The sequence below is a fragment of the Canis lupus genome, chromosome 3, assembly GCF_011100685.1.
Source record: "Canis lupus familiaris isolate Mischka breed German Shepherd chromosome 3, alternate assembly UU_Cfam_GSD_1.0, whole genome shotgun sequence".
Lineage (NCBI taxonomy): Eukaryota > Metazoa > Chordata > Mammalia > Carnivora > Canidae > Canis > Canis lupus.
Genome location: NC_049224.1, coordinates 65148231 through 65168785, shown reverse-complemented (window position 1 = coordinate 65168785; position 20555 = coordinate 65148231). Strand labels below are relative to the sequence as shown.

Below are 20555 nucleotides of genomic sequence, written 5' to 3'. Positions count from 1 at the left end.
TGCTTTTTGTGGTGATATATCATCCTGAACACAGCTGTGGAAGAAGAGAAAGGGCTTTGCTCCCCATTTTCCAGATGTGGAAACTCAGGCACAGGGCTACGACATGTCTTGTTCAAGATTGCACATGTAGTGTATAACGGAGTCAGGATTCAAACCCAGGTCCTTTGGTCTTTTTTAAAGTCAGGGATAAATATATATATTTACTACTGAGAAAGTACTTTGTTAATGTGTGCATGATGTGGTCGCAAGGGTGGGAGAGATCATGGCACTCTGAATGGGTAAACAAAGAGAAAGAAAAAGAAAGTGCAGTTGTCAGGCAAGGTGGAGTCGAATAAGAAATGGACTGCCTGGGGACACCTGGGTGATTCAGGGGTTGAGGGTCTACCTTTAGCTCAGGGCTAAGGACGTGTTCCCAGGGTCCTGGGATCGAGTCCTGCGTCAGGCTCCCCATAGGGAGCCTGTTTCTCCCTCTGCCTCAGTCTCTGTGTCTCTCATGAATAAATAAATAAAATCTTTGAAAAAAAAAAAAAAGAAACGCACTGCCTGACTGAAAAAAAGATCTACTTTGATTTCATTTTCATGTTAATTTTGTGTTTGTTTTTCCTTAGTCCCTGTTCTGGGAAAACAACCACCTTCTTGTCACTAGTTATGCAGAGAATGCCCGTCGCTTTGTGCCTCTGTGCAGTGTTCTCTACGGCAGGATGGGTGACTTTCTGAGCTGGTGTCGACAGGAAAATGCCTCTGGTAAGACTCCAGACAAATCAGAAGCAAAGTCCAAGCTTCTGGTTAAGCATTTCTGCTAAATGCTTTCCTATGCATTTGTCTTATTTGATTTCCTCCAAATCCTCTGAGGTAGACAGTAATAATGATTAATAATAACAATAACAGAGAGAAAGCACTTAACTTTTGCTGGGTACTCTCTCAGCACCTGACATATATTAGCTAGTTTAATTGCTGCCACAGCTCCAAGAGATAGATCCTCTCCTAATCCCTGTTGTGATAAATAAGGAAACTGAGGCACAGCAAGGTTAGGAAACTTACTGAGGAATGAACAGCCAGGAAGCAGCAGTAGATTGGCTCCAGAGCACATGCTTCCATCCCTGCCCAAGCTGGCCTCAGGACTCTCATTTACCAGAAGGGGACACTGAAGTTTAAATGTTATAAAATTTCTGTTTTCTGGCTAAGGACTATCACTTTCTTGGTGTATTTTTGTTGGATTTACTTCCAAAACCAGGGCTAACTGGAGAAGGTGCTTCATCCAACAGAGCAAAAAAAAATTTTTTTGTTTGTTTGTTTTTAAATCACTTCACTAGATCGTCAGTAAAGAAATAGCCAAGCTAAGATGCTGATGCTTGGTAGTCAGCAGTCTCACTCATTAGCCAGCTGCTTGGGTCTCTGCCTTCCTCACATCTGTGCTGAGCAAAATGACACCTGTCTTCCTATCACAGATTGGGTTCTTTGTGGATTGGGTCAGCAGAACTGTGAATGTCAAACTTGTAAACACAGGCCTAATAGATTTTATAATGCCAGCAAATATTTTAAATTAATTCTTCTCTGATAAAATCTTTTTAAAGATTTTATTTATTTATTTATTTATTTATTTATTTATTTATTTATTTATTTATTTATTTATTTATTTATTTGAGTGAGTGAGTGAGTGAGCACGAAACAGAGCATGAGCAGAGGGAGGGGCAGAAGCAGACTCCTAGCTGAGCAGGGAGCCCAACGCAGAGCTCAGTCCCAGGACCCTGAGATCATGACCTGAGCTCAAGGCAGATGCTTAACCAACTGAGCCACCCAGGTGCCCCTCTGATATAATGTTTGATATGAAACATGTTTATCTATTTTTCCCTTAGAACTCGATTACCAGTCCTGCCCTACATCAGAAGATTGTGAAAACAACCCTGTGGATTCTTTCTGGAAAAGGGCATCTATGCAGGTTAGCTTGGGAAGGATGGCTGGGGGACTGAGCAAATAAATGTGGGACCCTTGAACATGGGACAGAGGGGTTCAGAGACTGAGCCATCAGGTCATGATTTCACTTCTCCAAGCCTCTCTTTCCGTCCACGTTCATCACATTTTGATTCACTCCATCTGCTCCATAAAGGTGTGAGGGCTTAAGGAGCTTGAATACTTAGTGCAACACCCAGCAGAGCCAACACAGTGAGTGTTGGTATAGATGAGGGCATGGTGACTACTGGTACTATCATGTTGTGGCTGCTCTTAGTATTTTCAATCAATGTGAGTTTGACTGCTATGTAAATGGGGTGGCCCCTGTTTTATGTGAGGCCCTGGGATACCTGAGATCCAGATGTGGGGGGTCAGAAATGTCCTCAGGACTGCTATTCATGAGAGGAGGTGATAGGAGGTGATAGGTAACAGGTGAGTGGAGGATAACCTGGAGACACAGAAATGGCCCATTACTGAAGGTCTATTCCCCAGAGCATCCTGCCACCAGAGATGATGATAGCTTATTAAATGTTAGCTCTGTTGACTAGGAGGCCAGTGGATCTCAGGGTCCTGCCACCCACCACTAGCATCTCCCTTTCAGGGCTGTCCATGTCCCTTTTTGTCCTATTCTGGATCTCTGGGGGTCCACTGAGTCCATTGTTCATCAGAGTGAGGTGACTTTGGTGAAATCCTCCTCCACACTGTGGTTTGGAAGAGGGCAGGGGGCAGGCTCCAGGCAAAAGGCACACTGTTCATTCCTGTGCTCTTCTGCTCCAGTGAGAGCACCCTGTTTGTGCTCACTACCCCTAGACTCCATTTCCAGTGCACACTCCTCAGTGAGCAATGGACTGCCAGAGCTCCTCATGGAGGCTACAGGGGCATCATCAGCTGATTGTGGGATCATAATAGCAATTCCGGGGCAATGTCAATATTCTCATAAAATAACCATGTATCTTCTCAGCTGATCTGCCTGACTTCAAAGTGTGTGCTCCAGGGATGCCTGGGTGGCTCAGTGGTTGAGCATCTGCCTTTGGCTGAGGTCGTGATCCCAGGGTCCTGGGGTCAAGTTCCATATTGGGCTCTCTGCATGGAGCCTGCTTCTCCCTCTGCCTGTGTCTCTGCCTCTCTCTGCGTGTCACTCATTAATAAATAAATAAAATATTTAAAAAGAAAAACAAAGTGTGAGCTCCAAAGCACCATTCTAGACTTTCTCCAACTTTAGAATCTAAGAATCATGCTCACATCTTATGAGCCCTTAGAATGTACTGGATTGTCTATGTACAAGGAGTACAGGTAGTTTAGTGATGAGGAAAGGGTCTGAACTGTAGCAGAGAAGTATTCAATACATGTTAATAATTCTTATTTTTATTGTATTTTTATTTATTTTTTTAAGATTTTAAAAATTTACTTATTTTAGAGAGCATACACATGAGTAGGGGGGCACAGAGGGAGAGAGAATATCAAGCAGACTCTGTATTGAGCTCAGAGCCTGGCACAAGGGTTCCATCTCACAACCCTGAGATCATGACCTGAGCTGAAACCAAGAGTCAGATGCTTGGGCCACCCAGGTGTTCCAATAATTATTATTTTAAATGTTTTAATCTTTACAACAATCCTATGAGGTTAGGGACCCTTATGATCCCTATTTTATAGATAGGAAAAATGAGGCATAGAGAGATCAAGAAACTTAAGCTGACTTATTTTATTTATTTATTTGTTTGTTTATTTATTATCTTTCTATTCAGCTTATTTTTTTAATTTTGTTTATTTATTCATGTGAGACACAGAGAGAGACATGGAGGGAGAAGCAGGCTCCTCGCAGGGAGCTCGATGTGGGACTCCATCCCCAGACCTAGGATCATGCCCTGAGCCAAAGGCAGATGCTCAACTGCTGAGCCACCCAGTTGTCCCTCTATTCAGTTTATCAAGCAGGCTTATTCCAGAGCTAATAAGTGGAGAAGCCAGAGAGCAAATTTTCAACCACTACATCATATAGCCTTATTGTATCTGTATGCATTTTTTTCTTATCAATGTAATAGCTGCTTAGGATAGAAAAAGGACAGATAATAGAAAATACAGATAAGAGAATTAATTATGTATATACTTATTGCCTAAAGGCAACCTTGTCAGCATTATGGTTTTCAGACCTTGGCATTTGTGGATTTGACCATGACCACTAGCACTCACTATTTGGAAGCACCCAGAGTTATGAATGTGTATTGTTGAGGTGTGTGACATGAGGTGTATTGTTGCTCCGCTGCTGCTGGTATTGGGCATCACTTTGCTAGATAGTTAAGTCTAGTCATGGCTATCTTGGTGTTACCTGCCTTCCCAGCCCCCCACCTCTCTCCAGTATAAACATTTTATTAGGGAAATTGTATGTTCCGGTAGTATTTTGAAGTGGAGATTTGGGAACTTCTCTGTACCTATCTCTTCCTTGAGAATTTTGAGGGGAGTTAACTCACTTTTGCCCATTTATTTTTGGCATAGGAGAGCTCACGCTCTGTCTTCCTAATATTGCTTTTTGCTTTATATGTAAGTACTTCCTATGCTTTTGCAAGTCTTTTGCAGACTTTTAGTAATGGCTAGCTGATATTTCAGACATTTAAGTACTATGGGTTATTTGTCATTCCTTTGTTGTTGACTATTTTAGATTGCTTGCAAACAATGGTGCGGTACACACCTTTGTGCACAATGCTTGTGATGATCCTTAGAACTGTTTACAAAATATGTCTGGCTCAGCTTATACATGGTTTGTATTCCCCTGCCTGTTGAACTTACTTGTTTGTGACTTGCACTGACCAATGAGATGTGAAAGGGAGTGTGTGTGATTTCCAGGTGAAAATGCTTAAAAATTGGTCTATGATTTACCACTGTCTCCTTCTCCCTTCCTTGACAATCAGTGACTTTGTAGATATGGACTCTTCATCAGCTTAGGTCCTAGAGCAAGGACATGTGGAGCAAAACCCCAGTAGACTTGTGATAAAGAAGTAGGGTGAGCATGACATAAATCTTTGTTGTTTAAAGCCATTGTGATTTTGAGGTTGTTTGTGACAGCAGCATACTTTAGTCAATTCCAGCTGATGTAGTGCTGGGAACTGATCATTTCTTTTTTCTCTCTCTTTTTTTTTAAGATTTTAAGTCCAGTGTGGGACTTGATCCCAGGACCCTGGGATCATGACCTGAGTCAAAGGCAGACGCTCAACCACTGAGACACCCAGGTGCCCTGGGAACTGATAATTTCATGTGGTTTTCCTAGAGGGGATTCCCAGCCATGTAATCACAGAGTCTATGACTTTTTGACATTTCAAAGCAATTTGCTTTCCAACATATGCCAGTTGCATCCCTATCAGCTGTATGAAATATCAAATTTAGTATATCTTTGCTAATATTGAGGATTGTCAATTTAAAATAATTGCTCATTTCATGGCTAAAAAATGATGCGTTAATTTATTCATAATACTTGTTTCTTCTTACAGTATTCAAGGGATAGTTCTGGGGTCATCTATGTCATGCTGAATGGTTCAGAGCCAACAGGAGCCTATCCTGTTAAAGGGTAAGAACACCAACATCAACAAATACAACAAAGACTGTCAAAATGTTTATTTCGTTTTTTCAAATAAAAGCTTAAGAAAACTGTCTTAATCACCAGCATAATGCTTGCTTTTGTAAATTTAGGTAAAACAGAACAATTGAATGACCTGGAAGTCAGAGCCATGTCTATATATTTCTGCCACTAGCAGCGGATGAATGCATGAATGAAATAAATAACCTAAATTTTATAGCTAAAAATACCCCCACAGAACACCCTGAAAGCTTTCCAACAAAAGTAATGTGTAAATCAACTAACAATGAAATGGGAAAAGTATCCTATTGCTTTAGGAGTTTAAGAAATGTCAGATAGCCTGGGTGACTCAGTCAGTTAAGCATCCCTGACTCTCGATTTTGGCTCAGGTCATGATCTCAGGGTCATGAGATGGAGTCTGGCATCTGGCTCTGCATTCTGTAGAGTCTGCTTGAGATTCTCTCTCTCCCTCCCCCTCCTTGCACTCTCTCTCTCTCTCTCGATTTCTCTAAATAAATATCTTTTGAAAAGATGTCTTTCCTGTTTCTCAGCTTTTTTGCAGATTTTGAAATTCCCTACTTCCAAAAGGATAAAATCACACGAATTGAGATCTGGGTTATGCATGAAATCGGAAGACCAAAAGTGTAAGTCAAGGTGTTATGATGATGGCAATTGTGCAGACATGCTTCTCTTGAATATGATACAGTCAAGTCCATTTTACATTTTTATTTTTTTGGGAAACAATTGTGTTCTCTAGTTGGTAATGGGTAAAGAAAGACAAGGTTTTGACTTTTTGGAAATGCCCCTAATCAGTCCTGAGCCCAGAGAGAAGACCTCCTCTATTCAGTTACTATTCTCAACCAAGGAAAATGGGTGTTCCTTTCTGATCTACCTGGGCAGTGCTGGATAGGAGAGTTTGTTTTGCATTCCTTTGGGTCAAAGCCAGTTTCTCCTCCTGATTGTTTGAAAGCTCCCACCAGGAATTCTCAGAATTGACCCAAGGACTATGCAAAGATTTTACTCTTAGAGAACAACCATTTCCACAACTGGACCTCTGATAACTGGCCAAGGAAACCGTGAGGTCCATATTTTCTGGAAAACCACTTGAGTTTTTATAAAGGTAAGCCTGAAGTCATTCTTCTCATCAGTGAGGAGCATTGCTGGAAAAACTGAAGTTAAGAAATATAAGCCCAGATGATTCAGAGAAAAGCCAAGGAGGCCAAGCCTGGTTTAAGCTGTGCAGCATGATGGAGTTTCAGAGGCCAGAGCATTGTTGTTCAGAGCATTGATGAAAAGCATTTCCAACCCCAATGAGTATCCTCTGGGAGAATCTTAGCAACTTCCCCATTTCAGGCCCCTAGAACCCTCTAAAACTCACGATATAATGAGTAGTTATTTTTTCCTGTCTCTTAGACAGGAGATTAAATTTGCAAATGACTTACTACATAGTAGTACCAGGATCTTCATTCTCTTCCCAGAAGACAAATTATTTTTTATGTTGCATAAAAAACAGTGCATGTTATTTTTCTTATTTCTGTGGGAAGTTGCTCTTTGTCTAGAAATTATGCTTCCTTATTGTTTTAACGTTTCTATCAGAGAAAGCTTGCCCTTTGAACCTATGTCTAGTGAGATAAGGAAATTGCAATTCAACATTTTTTTGGGCCAACATCTCTGCTACAGGCGAGATTATAAAAGGGCCCAGAGCACGTGATTGGCCACTGTATGTTTGTGCCACAGAGTGGAGTTATGGGTTATGAGCTAAGGAAGTGAGGGTCCTGAACTGCTCAGATTTTAGCGGAAAACAACAACAACAAAAACCAACTTGTGGACAAAGAGCTAAAAACAATGTGGCTGATACCTGCTACTTGCTTATGGTTAGCATTGTTTTAGCTGTCATTATTCGAAATAAATAGTAAAATAATCCATTGACCTCTATGTCCAGGTGTTTTGAAACCTCCACGTCATTGCTTTCTAGAAAATTCTCAGTAGTGAGCTTGTCCTGAAGAAGGACTTCATCCCAGATTTTGGTTATGTTCTCAAACATGATATACACTCAACACCTTGCCCTCATCATTCCTGTAATACCTAGAATTCCACTTCTTTTGTGAAAACTTCCTCCAAACATTCATCTCAACTCTCTGTATACTCCCTCTCTATTAGTGTTATAGTGGGGAGGGTGTTTTCCTTTCATTCCAGGTAAACTGAGGGAGGGCCTTGCTTGTGCTATGAATGCCATGCCTACTAGCCACAGCTGGGAGTATCATATCTGTGCTATTTGCCCATGCTCAATTATGGCCACCAGGAGGGCAGGACTGTCAGTGAATGAGAATGTGGGGAAATGAACACTCACACTCTGCTCTCATAGGGTGGACAGCATAGGGTGCAATTTGGCACTGCCTATGTTTGGAAAAGAAACAACAAGCCCAATTAATGTGACCTTGTGTATCAACTGTATTTAAATAACAACAACAAAATAACAATAGGAGTAGTAAAAAATAAAAAAAATAAAAAAAAAAACAAAATAACAATAGGCCCCAAATGGAGTCATTCGTCCCCAAAATAGCAAACCAAGTTTCAACCTCTCCCAAAAATGTGACCTTTACCCAGTCAATCTAAAATATTCTGATCAGCAGCAGTGAGGTTGTCTACATACTGCGTCCTTGCCTTTCCCTTCCCCCCGCTGCCCCCAAGAGAAGATAACCTGGCCTGAAACAATCCTTTCTTTTCTTTTACTTATAACTTCCTTGTCACACCCTCCTGACTGCACAAAACCTTCCATTTACAAAGGACTCCTCTGAGTGCTTGTCTGTTTACTAGAAGGGATGCGCTCTATTCCTGATTCGTTGAATAAAGCTAATTAGATTTTCAAATTTATTTAGTTGAACTTTTGTGCTTTAACACTATCAAGGAGCCTTAAATTGCTTTCAAAACCTTGGTGCCAGAAAACCTACTTCCAGGAATTTATGCTAAGGAAGCAAATAATTATGGATGTGTTTGAAAGTGAAACTATAACAAGGTTAGTTTTAGTGTGACATCAAAATATAGGACTCAGGATGCCTGGGTGGCTCAGCGGTTGAGCATCTGCCTTCGGCTCAGGTCACGATCCCGTGGTCCCAGGATCGAGTCCCACGTTGGGCTCCCTGCATGGTGCCTGCTTCTCCCTTTGCCTCTGTCTCTGCCTCTCATGAATTAATAAATAAATTCTTAAAAAAAATTATAGGACTCATCCTTAATCCTCAACAAGAGGGGACTGGTTTTATGAATCATGTTCTGATTATGTAAGGGAGACCATGCAGGAATTAAAAATAATGGCAGAGAACTACACACACACACACACACACACACACACACACACACACACACACACACACGGGCCAAAGCAGAATACAAAATGCATTGGACAGCAGAAGTCTATTGTTATATTTCCAAAGTCTTGTGGGAATGAATGTATTTCAAAAGTTTAGAACAATATACATCAAAATGTTAGCAGTTAGCTCTACTGTTGTGTGAATTTGGGGTGATTTTTCTCCTTGTGTTTATTTGCATTTTTTGATAATTTTTGATTTGTATGTTCTTGTTTTCACTTAAAGCCTAACCTCACACTGCCAGTAGGCAGCACAGTGCTGCCCTGGGGCGTTCCTGAGCTGTGTTCATGGGTGGGGTTGTGATACACCTTGTGGCGCACTGTGCATGCGCCAACTTGGGACCTCCCAGTGCGCTGCATCCGCAAACTTTGGTCCTCAGCACCCCGCCTCCTGGGATGCCAGGGGTTCCCCCACAAGAGGCAGTTTTCAGGTCACTTTCCTGTGTTTCCTCAGAGAGGAAAATAACCGGGGAGGCCCGTGGTCATAGGAAATTTTAATTCGTCTAGAAACAGCTTCCTTTTTTCTCCTTGAATTTTACTTATATTATATGTTTTTCTATTTTAGGGAATCCTGTGGAGAAGGCAGTGTGAAAATCCTGGAAGAGAGACTGAAGCAAATGGGTTTTCAGTACAGCTGTATTAATGATCACCTGTAGGTGGTATATCATAATCAGTGTGCAATTTCAAAGGTGGAGCAGTGATTTTGGAGGGCAAGGGGCTGTTGAATGGGATCAGCTCTGAGGACCATGGGACTGTGGGCTGTCAGTGGGTGTAAGGGCTGGGAGTCCCTTCTGGCCAGGGCTCTGCCTGGTTCCCACCCACTTTTGTCCAGAGGCCTTTGTAAAGATGCTTCAAGGACAAATAGAAACCTCCTTTCACGCATGCATGTCCTGTTTCCCCACCCTTGCTTATGGCAGGTGAGTAACCTAAGAAGAAGCACTGGGGTCCCTGCATCTTTGGATGCCATGAATCCTTGCCCAAGATAGGTGCTTACGGTGGGTTTGCTTGAGGTTTTTACAGAGAGAGGCATCTTACTAGTAGACCAGTAGGAAAATAATAACAGCTACCCTTGATCGAGCTCTTTATGGACTAAGCACATTATGTACTTATAATCAGGTGTTGCCTGAGGGCTTTCCTGGTTCTTGGAAATTTAAGATTTTATTTATTTATTTTGAAGAGAGAGGAAGAAAGAGCAAGCACAAGTGGGAAGGGGCAGAAGGGGAGGAGAGGGAGAATCTCAAGCAGACTCCACGCTGAGCAGCTTCTTTGCTGAAGCCTGGGCACCAGTCATCACCCGTGGGCTTCAAGTTCAACCTTCTGGCCAAAGACCTCATCAGGAGGATCTTCCAAGGGCAGCCTGGGTGGCTCAGTGGCTTAGCCCCTGCCTTCAGCCCAGGGTGTGATCCTGGAGACCTGGGATCGAGTCCCACATCAGGCTTCCTGCATGGAGCCTGCTTCTCCCTCTGCCTGTGTCTCTGCCACTCTTTCTCTCTGTGTCTCTTATGAATAAATAAATAAAATCTTAAAAAAAAAAAAAAAGGAGGATCTTCCAAGAGAGATTTTACATCCTTACAGAAGTGGTTCCATGCTTGGGCTCTGGCGTGAGCTTCAAGGTTCAAGTTCATCTCCACAACTGCTACTGTGTATACTTGGGCAAGTTACTCTGATCAGCTTTCTCAGCTGTAAATTGGGAATGGTAATACCTGCTCCATTTGGTTGTCGTGAGGATTCAATGACATAGTCTGTGTAAAATCCATAATCAGGTTTCTTGGTACGTAGTAAGTACTCAGTCAATGCTGGCTAATATTTTTAGGAAGAAATGGTTTGTGTGTTCTTCAAGGTATCCCTTGATACTTTGTATCCCTAGTACTTGGCAGGCCCACCATAAATGTTTAATGAGTGAAAGTCACTTAAATAATCCCTTAGCTATTTCTTTTCATTCTGCAGACCGGTGAAGCTCTTGAAGTGTGTAGACCACAGCACTCATCCTGACTGTGCCTTGAAATCGTAAGTAGATGTCTGACCCAACCTCCTTGCTTCCTCCAGATAACTAGGCCTTTCCTTCTACAGAACACGGATGAACTGCAGCATGACTTCACACCCATGCCCTATAATAAACTGGCTGCAGAGTAAGTTTTGTGCTTCTGCACTGCACTTTGCAGTCTCTCTGAGCCATTGGATCAGTGCAGGTTTAAATGAACACGTGCCCAAGTGAGCTGAACTCCTGCCATGTTGGCAGAGCAGAGCCTGCCCTGATGCAGCAGTTACAGACTGCATGTCCATGCAATCCTCATGTCCATAGGATCCATTCTGTCATCTACAAGAGGAAGAGTATTAATCAGGGCTGCATGCCAGACACTGTGTTGTGTGCATTACATAGAATATTTTGTTCATTTTTATAACTAGCCATTGGAAAGAGAGAGACAGATGCAGAGAGAAAAGGAAGAAATATGCAGTCACCTACTGGGACCAGCCCGGCCATCACCTACCTGGATTACTGAGTAGACCCTAAGGAGTCTCCATGCTTCCACTTTGTCCCATCCCTCATGGCTTCTTTTAAACCCAGCTGCTAGAGTTAGCCTTTTATTTTATTTTTAAAAATACTTTATTTATTCATGAGAGACAGAGAGAGAGGCAGAGACATAGGTAGAGGGAAAAACAGGCTCCCTATAGGGAGCCTGATGCAAGACCCGATCCCAAGACCTTGTGATCATGACCTGAGTCAAAGGGAGATGCTCAACCACTGAACAACCCAGGTGCCCCTAGCCTTTATTTTAATTGTTTATTAGGGAAACTTCCAAACAACACATAGAGTGTAGTTCTTTAACAATTTAGTCATGTGATTCATCTGCTCACAACTCTGCAGTTGTTCCTTCGCTGAGTCAGAGCAGAGCATCCGGCCCTGGCCCATTTCACTCAGACTTCTTTCCTGCTCCCTTCTGCTTTCTGCCCCTCAGCCACAGTGGTGTCCTGGAACATGCCAGGCACATTCTTGCCCCAGGGCCTTTGCCTACACTGTCCATTCTGCCTGGAAATCCTTCCCCTCTCTGTCCATGTGGCTCTCTCACCTACTTTATTAGCTCCTATCTTGCCTCCATGAAGTTATGTTGACCCCGGTACTTGAAATTACAGCCTGCACCATAGATTGTTCTGTGAAACCCTTTATGATGCTCTACTTTTCTTTCTATAGTGTTTATCATCTTCCGACATACCTGCTCATTAAGTTTATTCTTTACTGCCTGTCTCCCACATGTTAGAACGTAAGCCCCAGAAGGAACAGGGACGTTTACCTGTTTTGTTCACTGATGGATATGCCCCAAGAGATTAGCATGTAGCCTGTAACCTGGTAGGCACTTAGAAATGAATGAGTGAATGAACAAATGATTGGTTTCAACTCTGAGCAGGCATGGATTTGAGACAAAGAATGTCTCAATTCAGCCAGGCAGTTGAAAGGAATAACAAATGTCCTATAAGACTTGGAGACACATCTGGTTAGTATTGTATATATAAGTTCCAGATTTTGATTGCAAGAAACAGAAACTAATGGCTCACTTAGGTGGAGAGAAGAGGAAAAAGGTTGTTGGGGGGATTTAATAGGATAGGTAATCCAGTGAGCTGAGGACTTCTTCAAAAGGCCTGGAGAGGTAGATATCCTTAGTGTTACAGTATAACTTAGTTTTTTTTTTTTTTTTTTTTTTTTTTTGTAACTTAGGTCTTTATGGTTTTATTCCTTGTCTCCTTAAGTAGACTGTCAGCTTTCTACAGATACAGATCATGCAAAGTTTCTTTTTGTGAAACCATGGCACCCTACACGGCCATTGCTGAAACAGGCAGGTGGTGCCACCCTGGCACACTGTGCTTCAGTTTACCTCCTCTAGTGCAGAACGTGTCAGGTGAGTGAGGGTGGCTCTCCCTACCTGTCCTCAGGAATTTCTGAGGACTTTGGACATGTCGGGCTTCCAGGCTGGCAGTCTGGAGTCATCATCTTGTTTCCTTTCAACCACATTCCTGGAAGGTGTGCAATGTGATCCCATGGGTTAAGTCATCTCTTAAAGTCATTCAGGACTGGCTAGAGCCAGAAATATAGCCCAAGTCTATATGTCAAGTCCTCGTTTTTCCCACCAAACCACACTGCCTCAAGATGTCACTGTGGTTCATACCACAGCAGATAAGGAAGGGATTTATTTAAAGTACCCAATCTGCTCTTTACTTTGGGCATTCTTCTAGCAATTGTTGAGTAGATTTATTCATGACAGTTCTTTCCCAATTCCATTGAATGTCAAGAATAAAACCCTCTTTCACTCTGCCAGATTTTCTTCCACTTTCTTTATCCTGGAAGGAATTTTACTTATCTTTCTCTCTCTTTCTTTTCTTTTCATTTACTTAAAAATTTTTTTTAATTCCAGTAGCCAACATATAGTACATTATTAGTTTCAGATGTAGAGATAAGTAATTCATCAATCACATGTAACACCCAGTGCTCATCATATCACATGCCCTCCTTAATGCCCATAACCCTGATCTCTTTTTTAAACAACTTAACTAAGAATATTGATGCATGATTTGCAGATGATCCCCCAAATGGCAAATATGGAGAATTATTTCATCTTTCTTATATAATGAGATGCAAATTTAATGAGGTACAATTTTCACCTCAACATCTTGGATGTACCTTAGCCAAAAATAGTGAAAAAATATTTTAAGAGTGTTATTTAATGCTTGATGCCATTGTAAGTTTGTAAATTGCTTTGGGAGAACAATTTGACAATATATATCAGGAATTTTAAAAATATTCATGATCTTTGACCTAAAGTCAGACCTTAGGGTACTTCTGATACTCTCTTTTGTTGTTCTTGTTGTTTTCTAAGATTTTATTTATTTATTTGACAGAGAGAGAGTGCACAAGCAGGGGGAGCAGGAGAGGGAGAAGCAGGCTCCCCACTGAGCTGGGAGCTGGATGTGGGGCTAGATCCCAGGACCCCAGATCATGACCTAAGCCAAAGGCAGATACTTAACTGACTGAGCCACCCAGGTGCCCTTGGTACCCTCTTCTAATGAAACGATTCAGAATGTGGGCGCAACCTATATGCTCAAAGATGTTCACGAAAGCATTGTTTATAATACTGAATCCAAAGTTCAAGCATTGGAAGCTGGACCTAAATATCCAATGAGAAATGAGTGGTTACATCAAAGGATTACATTTACTGGATGGAATAGAATGTAAATATTGTATGTAGATTATATCTCCATAAAACTGAGTTGGGAAGAACAGTGGTGGGATAATCATACAGCAATATGGAGAAATTCTCATGAACAATTAAAGTGAAAAAATATGTAGGAAACAACCTTAAAGGCTAATAGGCTCTAGTTTTGGCCAAAAATTCAGTACAAGGGTAATCTGTGGGATTGGTGATGATATGAGAAAAATAGATGTACTTATGTTATTGAAATAGGACTCACTGTGTCAGTCAGCATCAAGGAGAAACATCAAATCTCTCATCTTGGCCTGAATTCTCTGTCCAAAATGAGTTGTCCCTCCTCTCCCAATACACCTCAGGACACAGAAGTGGGCATCCCAAGCTCAGCTTGTTTAGGAATAGTGGAGTAAAAGACTTTTAATCTGCAAAAGTTTAGAATGGAAAACAACTGCTTATATAAATTCAACTCATGTTATTAATAGTTTATGTGGTAAATTTAGGAATGACTTGCATTTTTTGGTATTTATTTTAGTTGCAACATTTTATAGGATTGAGCATATAAAAATAGCTATTGGAATAGCCCTATGATTCCAAATACATATGTAACCATTAAATAACTGTTTCAGACTTGGATTTTTAGTTGAAAGTTATGAGACTTTACTAAGTTTTTAGCCAGAAATGTAATGTTTAAGAGAATTAAGATGAAATCTTGTCCACTTAATAGATTTACTAGAATCAAGTATTTGAGATGTTGCTCATTGAAAGTAATTTGAAGTATTTAAAAAAGAAAATGTAATGTTTAAAAAGATAAATTTAAAATAACTTAGCCTAAAATAACCCGAGTTAAAAATATGCAAGGAAATTTGAGTAAGAATGAAGTCCCCTTAAAAGTTATTTTCAGGAGCACCTGGCTGGTTCAGTCTGTAGCTGGAGCTGGATCTTGTGCTCTTGAGTTCAAACCCCATGCTGGGCACAGAGATTACTTTTTTTAAAAAGTTATCAGGGACACCTAGGTGCACAGCAGTTGGACATCTGCTTTCACCCAGGGTGTGATCCTGGGATCCTGGGGTCCTGGGATCGAGTCCTGCATCAGGTTCCCCACAGGAAGCCTGCTTCTCCCTCTGCCTATATCTCTGCCTCTCTCTCTGTGTCTCTCATGAATAAATAAATAAAATCTTTAAAAAAAAGTTATCAGAGGTCCCTATTTTTTAAAGTAAGCTTTAGGGGTGCCTGGATGGCTCGGTTGGTTATGTGTCTGTCTTTGATTCAGGTCATGATCCCAGGGTCCTGAGATGGAGCTCAAGTAGGGCTTCCTGCTCAGCTGGGGCGTCTGCTTCCCCTGTGCCTCACCCTCCATTCATGCTCACTCTCTTTCTTTCTCTCTCTCTCTCTCTTTCTCTCTCAAATACATAAATAAAATCTTAAAAAAAAAAAAAATAAAGTAAGCTTTAGCCCCAGTGTGGGACTTGAACTCATAACACCAACATCCAGAGTTGTATGCTCTACCAACTGAGCCAATCAGGTGCCACCCACCCCCAGGTTTTTAAATAGAAAAATATGATTCATAAATGAAATAAATGTATGAGGAAATCAGGTTTTTGGATTTATAAGTTTAATAGCTAGAAAAATTTTAAACCAAAGTAACTGCAAGTAGTGTTTTTTCTTTGCATGAAAGCTACCCTCAAGCATGCGGATAGGTAAAGTTTAAGTTAAAATGTGACAGATCAAAAAAAAATAAAAATAAAAAAAATAAAATAAAATAAAATGTGACAGATCAATGCCCAGAACGTGAATCCAGTCATGAAAAGCAAAGGAAAACAAAACCGTATGTTTCTATTTGTCCATGATAATGGACATCAATGATGGAATAGATCTAAGGGGATGAACTCAAATTGTTATCAGTGATTCCTTCTAGGAAAGGGAGTGAGAACTGGAAAAGAATGGAGGTCCTCATTATAACTGTGTTTTGTTCTGTAATATTTTATTTTTCTAAAAGAATAAACAGAGGGGTTCCTGGATGGCCCAGTCAGTTAAGCATCCGACTCTTAATTTTTTTTTTATTTTTATTTTTTACTTATGATAGTCACACACAGAGAGAGAGAGAGAGGCAGAGATACAGGCAGAGGGAGAAGCAGGCTCCATGAACCGGGAGCCAGATGTGGGATTCGATCCCAGGACTCCAGGATTGCGCCCTGGGCCAAAGGCAGGCACTAAACCCGAACGCCACCCAGGGATCCCCCGACTCTTAATTTTGGCTCAGGTCATGAACTCAGTGTTGCCAGATCGAGCCTTGCATTGGGTTCCGTGCTCAGCAGGTAGTGTGCTCTCCTTCTCCCTCTCCCTTTGCACCTCCATGTGTGTGCTCTCTCTCTCTCAATTTTTTGAATTAAATAGGGATTTTTCTTTCTTCGTGGTTTTTGTTTTGTTTTGTTTTTTACTTATTTGAGAGAGAGAGAGAGAGAGAGAAGGAGCACACAAGAGCCCCGTTGGCAGGGAGAGGGAGAAGCAGACTCCCCGCTGAGCAGTAAGCCCGACTCTGGGCTGGATCCCAGCATCCTGAGATCATGACCTAAACCAGAGACAGACGTTTAACTGACTGAGCCACCCAGGTGCCCCTAAAAATCTTTTTTCAAAAAGAATAAAATAAATATACCCTTGTATTATTTTAAAACAACAAAAAAGGGGGATCCCTGGGTGGCTCAGCGGTTTGCACCTGCTTTTGGCCCAGGGCGCGATCCTGGAGTCTCGGGATCGAGTCCCGCGTCAGGCTCCCGGCATGGAGCCTGTTTCTCCCTCTGCCTGTGTCTCTGCCTCTCTCTCTCTCTCTCTCTCTCTCTCTCTATGTCTATCATAAATAAATAAAAAAAAATAAAACAACAAAAAAATGAATTTTGAGTAAATCGAGTTAGATAGTAACTGAATCAGAAGTGCAATTGCAGAAAATGTCCAGCAGGAGGAGCCCTAGTACAAACTTGTGGGCTGCTTAAGATTATCTTATTTTTATTAAAAATTTCTTGGGGACACCTGGTTGACTCAGTTCATTGAGCATCTGCCTTCCGCTCAGGTTATGATCCTGGGGTCCTGGGATGGAGTTCCAGAACAGGGAGCCAGCTTCTCCCTCTGCCTATGCCTCTCTGTCTCTCAGGAATAAATAAAATCTTAATTTTTAAGATGACACACAATATTACATTAGTTACAGACATATTATATAGTCATTCAACAGGTTAATACATTATGCTGTGCTCACACAAGTGTAGCTGCCACCTGTTACCAGGTAAGTTTATTACAGTATCATTGACTATATTCCCTATGCTGAGCTTTTTTTTTTTTCTTGTGACTTATTTGTGGCATAACTGGAAGCCTGTATTTTCCACGATTTTGCCCATCCTCCCATCGTCCTCCCATCTGGTAACCATCAGTTGGTTCTCTATGTTCACAGGTTTGACTCCGCTTTTTGGGCTTTTTTTATTCATTTGATTTTTTCTTTTAGATTTCACATAGGAGTGAATCATATGGTATTTGTCTTTCTTTGTCTGACTTACCTCATTTATCATAATACCCTCTAGGTCCATTTATGTTGTTGCAGATTATAAGATCTCACCTTTTTTATGGCTGTGTAATATTCCTGTGTGTGTGTGTGTGTGTGTGTGTGTGTGTATGCACACCATGTCCTCCTTATTCATTTGTCTATGGATGGACACTTAGGTTGCTTCCATATTTGGCTTTTGTAAATAATGCTGCAATAAACATGAACAGAAATGGGTGATCAGCCCTCGATTGGAGGGATAAATTGCCAAGCCAACATTAGATTGTTTCATGATTTTAAAAAATGTATCTTTTGATTGTCTTTTAAAAATTCAGTAATTTCCATTTTAAAACATCCAGTCAGTTATCAGACTCTGCTATGACCAGAGTCCATTTTTGGCCGGGTCCTCTCTTGGTGTCTTTATGTCAAGATAGATTTTTCCTTGTCGGTTAAACTCCAATGATGCAATGTTCATCAATAGGGAAGTTGGTAGCTTTATGGTATATTCATACAGTAAGAATTCATCCATGAGGAAGAATGAAGTAATTAATATGTACAATATGGATGTATATCCAAAATATGATGTCAGGTGAAACAAGTTGCAGATTCCATTTATGCTTAAATAAAAAGATATGTGAAAGTGTGTGCTTGCACAATGTATGCATAGATGTCACATTCCTTGGAAGACAACTCAAATTGTCAACAGTGATTCTCTGTGGAAAGTAAGAATGGGGAGTCTAAGGCACTTTTACTTTTTATTTTATGCTTTCTGTACTATTTCATCTTTTCTGCAGTGTGCGTGTATGTATATTTTTGACAGTAGGTGCCACACCAATACTGAAATTTTCTTTATTTCCTTTTTGATTTGTAGAGCAGCAGCATCTATTCAAAGAGAAGTCCCACCTCTCTGGTCAGAATATGGTGGCAGCCTTATCACTCCTTTCTTAGTGGCTCTGGCTTCAGCTATTCAAATGTAACCAGAAATTCAGCTATGCTGCCCTAATATCCCCCAGCCCTGATCCCTACCCTTTGCACATTCATCCTTCTTGTTCTGTGCATACCAAGTGATTCCACTGTCTGATGGAACTATCTACTGGAAAAATAATATCCTGAGAGGGGTTTTCAATGATACACATGCTCGAAATTTCAGAGACAAGAAATTCATCTAGTCCTATTTAATAGGTTAAAATTGCTGGATTAGAATTAAAGCAAGTTATTAGTTTCTTATTTCATAATAGTACAAAGCATTGAGACCCAGATTATTGCTGTATAAAAAATATTTTTAGGAAATTCTAATAGAACTAAATTTTGTATTTTTTCTGTATCTTCCTTTATCCTCAGCAGGGCACACTGCATGCTTATTGATAGCTATATAAATGTGTATATGCATATATTTGGCATGCAAAGATTTATGTATAAAGATGTTCATTTAGGAGCACCTGGGTGGCTTGATCAACTAAGTGTCTGACTTTGGCTCAGGTTGTGACCTCAGGGTGCTAGGTTTGAGCCCTGTGTCAGGTTCCCTGCTCAGCAAGGAGTCTGCCTCTCATTCTCCCTTTCTGTCTGCCCCTCCCCCTGCTCTCTCTGTCAAATAAATAATTCAATTTTAAAAAATGGTTCATTTAATGATTATTTATAATAGAGTGGGGGCTGGGGAGAAACTCACAATGTCTGATAACAGACAACTGTCTTCATATGGTTTGGTATATCCATAGCATGGAATATCATCCAACTGGTAAAAGTCATGTTTACTAACCCAAATATCCTTCAGTTGGTAAATGGATGAACTAACTGTGATACATCTATACAGTACTCAGCAACACTCTCTATATATTTAGCAATAGAAAGTAAACAGCTATTGGTATATGCAGCAACATGAGTAACACTCAGATGCACTGTGCAAATAAAAGAAACCAGACCAATAGGCTACGTATTGTATTATTCAACTTATATGACATTTTGGAAGAGGCAAAACTGTAGGAATGGAGAATAGATCAGTGGTTGCCGGGGATTAGGACTAGGGGGAATAATAACTACGACGGGGCAGTATGAGGGAATTCTGGGGCAGTAAGAAATTGACCTGTATCTTTATTGTGGTGGTAACCTGAATTTATGTATTTGCCAACACTCAGAACTGTACATCAAAAAGAATAAATTTCTCTGTATGTAACTGAAATGTTTTCAAAGAACATTTAATCACGTAAGAAAATGTCAACAATAAATAATGCAAGAAATAAGATATAAGACCTAAAATATAATACAAATGTTACATTCTATTAGGTAGGTGTGTTTGTATGACACACATATTGTAAATGGATGAAAGGAAAAGCAATAGGGCAGCCCGGGTGGCTCAGTGGTTTAGCGCCGTCTTCAGCCCAGTGCGTGATCCTGGAGACCCGGTATCTGTCCCACATCGGGCTCCTTGCTTGGAGCCTGCTTCTCCCTCTGCTTGTGTCTCTGCCTCTCTCTCTCTCTCTCTGTGTGTGTCTCTCGTGAATAAATAAATAAATTCTTAAAAAAAAAAAAGGAAAAGCAATAAACCAAAAATAGAGCAATTATCTCTGGGTAGTGATCTTATCAATGATTCCTACTTTTGACTTTTGGCTTTTTGTATTTTCCAGATGTTCTCTAATGAGCATGCATTACATTTATAATCAGAAAAAGAGAAATATGCACACACATACACACATGCACATATCATTATATGTGTGATCATTTGAACTGACACAAAACATTTCCAGAAGACAAAAACCAGCCAAAAGCTTGTCACAGGGGCATCCCTGGGTGGCTCAGGGGTTTAGCGCCTGCCTTCGGCCCAGAGCATGATCCTGGAGTCCCGGGATCGAGTCCCACATCGGGCTCCCTGCACGGAGCCTGCTTCTCCCTCTGTCTGGGTTTCTGCTTCTTTCTCTCTCTCTCTCTGTATCTCTCATGAATAAATAAATTAAATCT

General features: G+C 40.9%; 1 protein-coding gene across 12 annotated transcripts in view; it reads left to right on the top strand.

Annotated features, from left to right (window-relative positions):
- The window catches only part of BST1 (bone marrow stromal cell antigen 1), a 38189-nt gene extending 18410 nt beyond the window's left edge, over window positions 1-19779 (top strand). For 8 of the 12 annotated variants that reach the window (XM_038533328.1, XM_038533325.1, XM_038533332.1 and 5 more), the window contains exons 3-9: window positions 609-744; window positions 1857-1939; window positions 5430-5506; window positions 6067-6159; window positions 9445-9531; window positions 10827-10886; window positions 18475-19779. In XM_038533328.1, coding sequence (XP_038389256.1) covers window positions 609-744; window positions 1857-1939; window positions 5430-5506; window positions 6067-6159; window positions 9445-9531; window positions 10827-10886; window positions 18475-18580 — 642 coding nt within the window. In that variant the 3' untranslated portion in view covers window positions 18581-19779. Of the gene's footprint in view, window positions 1-608; window positions 745-1856; window positions 1940-5429; window positions 5507-6066; window positions 6160-9444; window positions 9532-10826; window positions 10887-11285; window positions 11449-18474 lie in introns of those variants that run through there. The other 4 variants (XR_005357193.1, XR_005357194.1, XM_038533326.1 and 1 more) reach the window with 3 other exon arrangements.
- The last annotated feature ends 776 nt before the right edge of the window (window positions 19780-20555 follow it).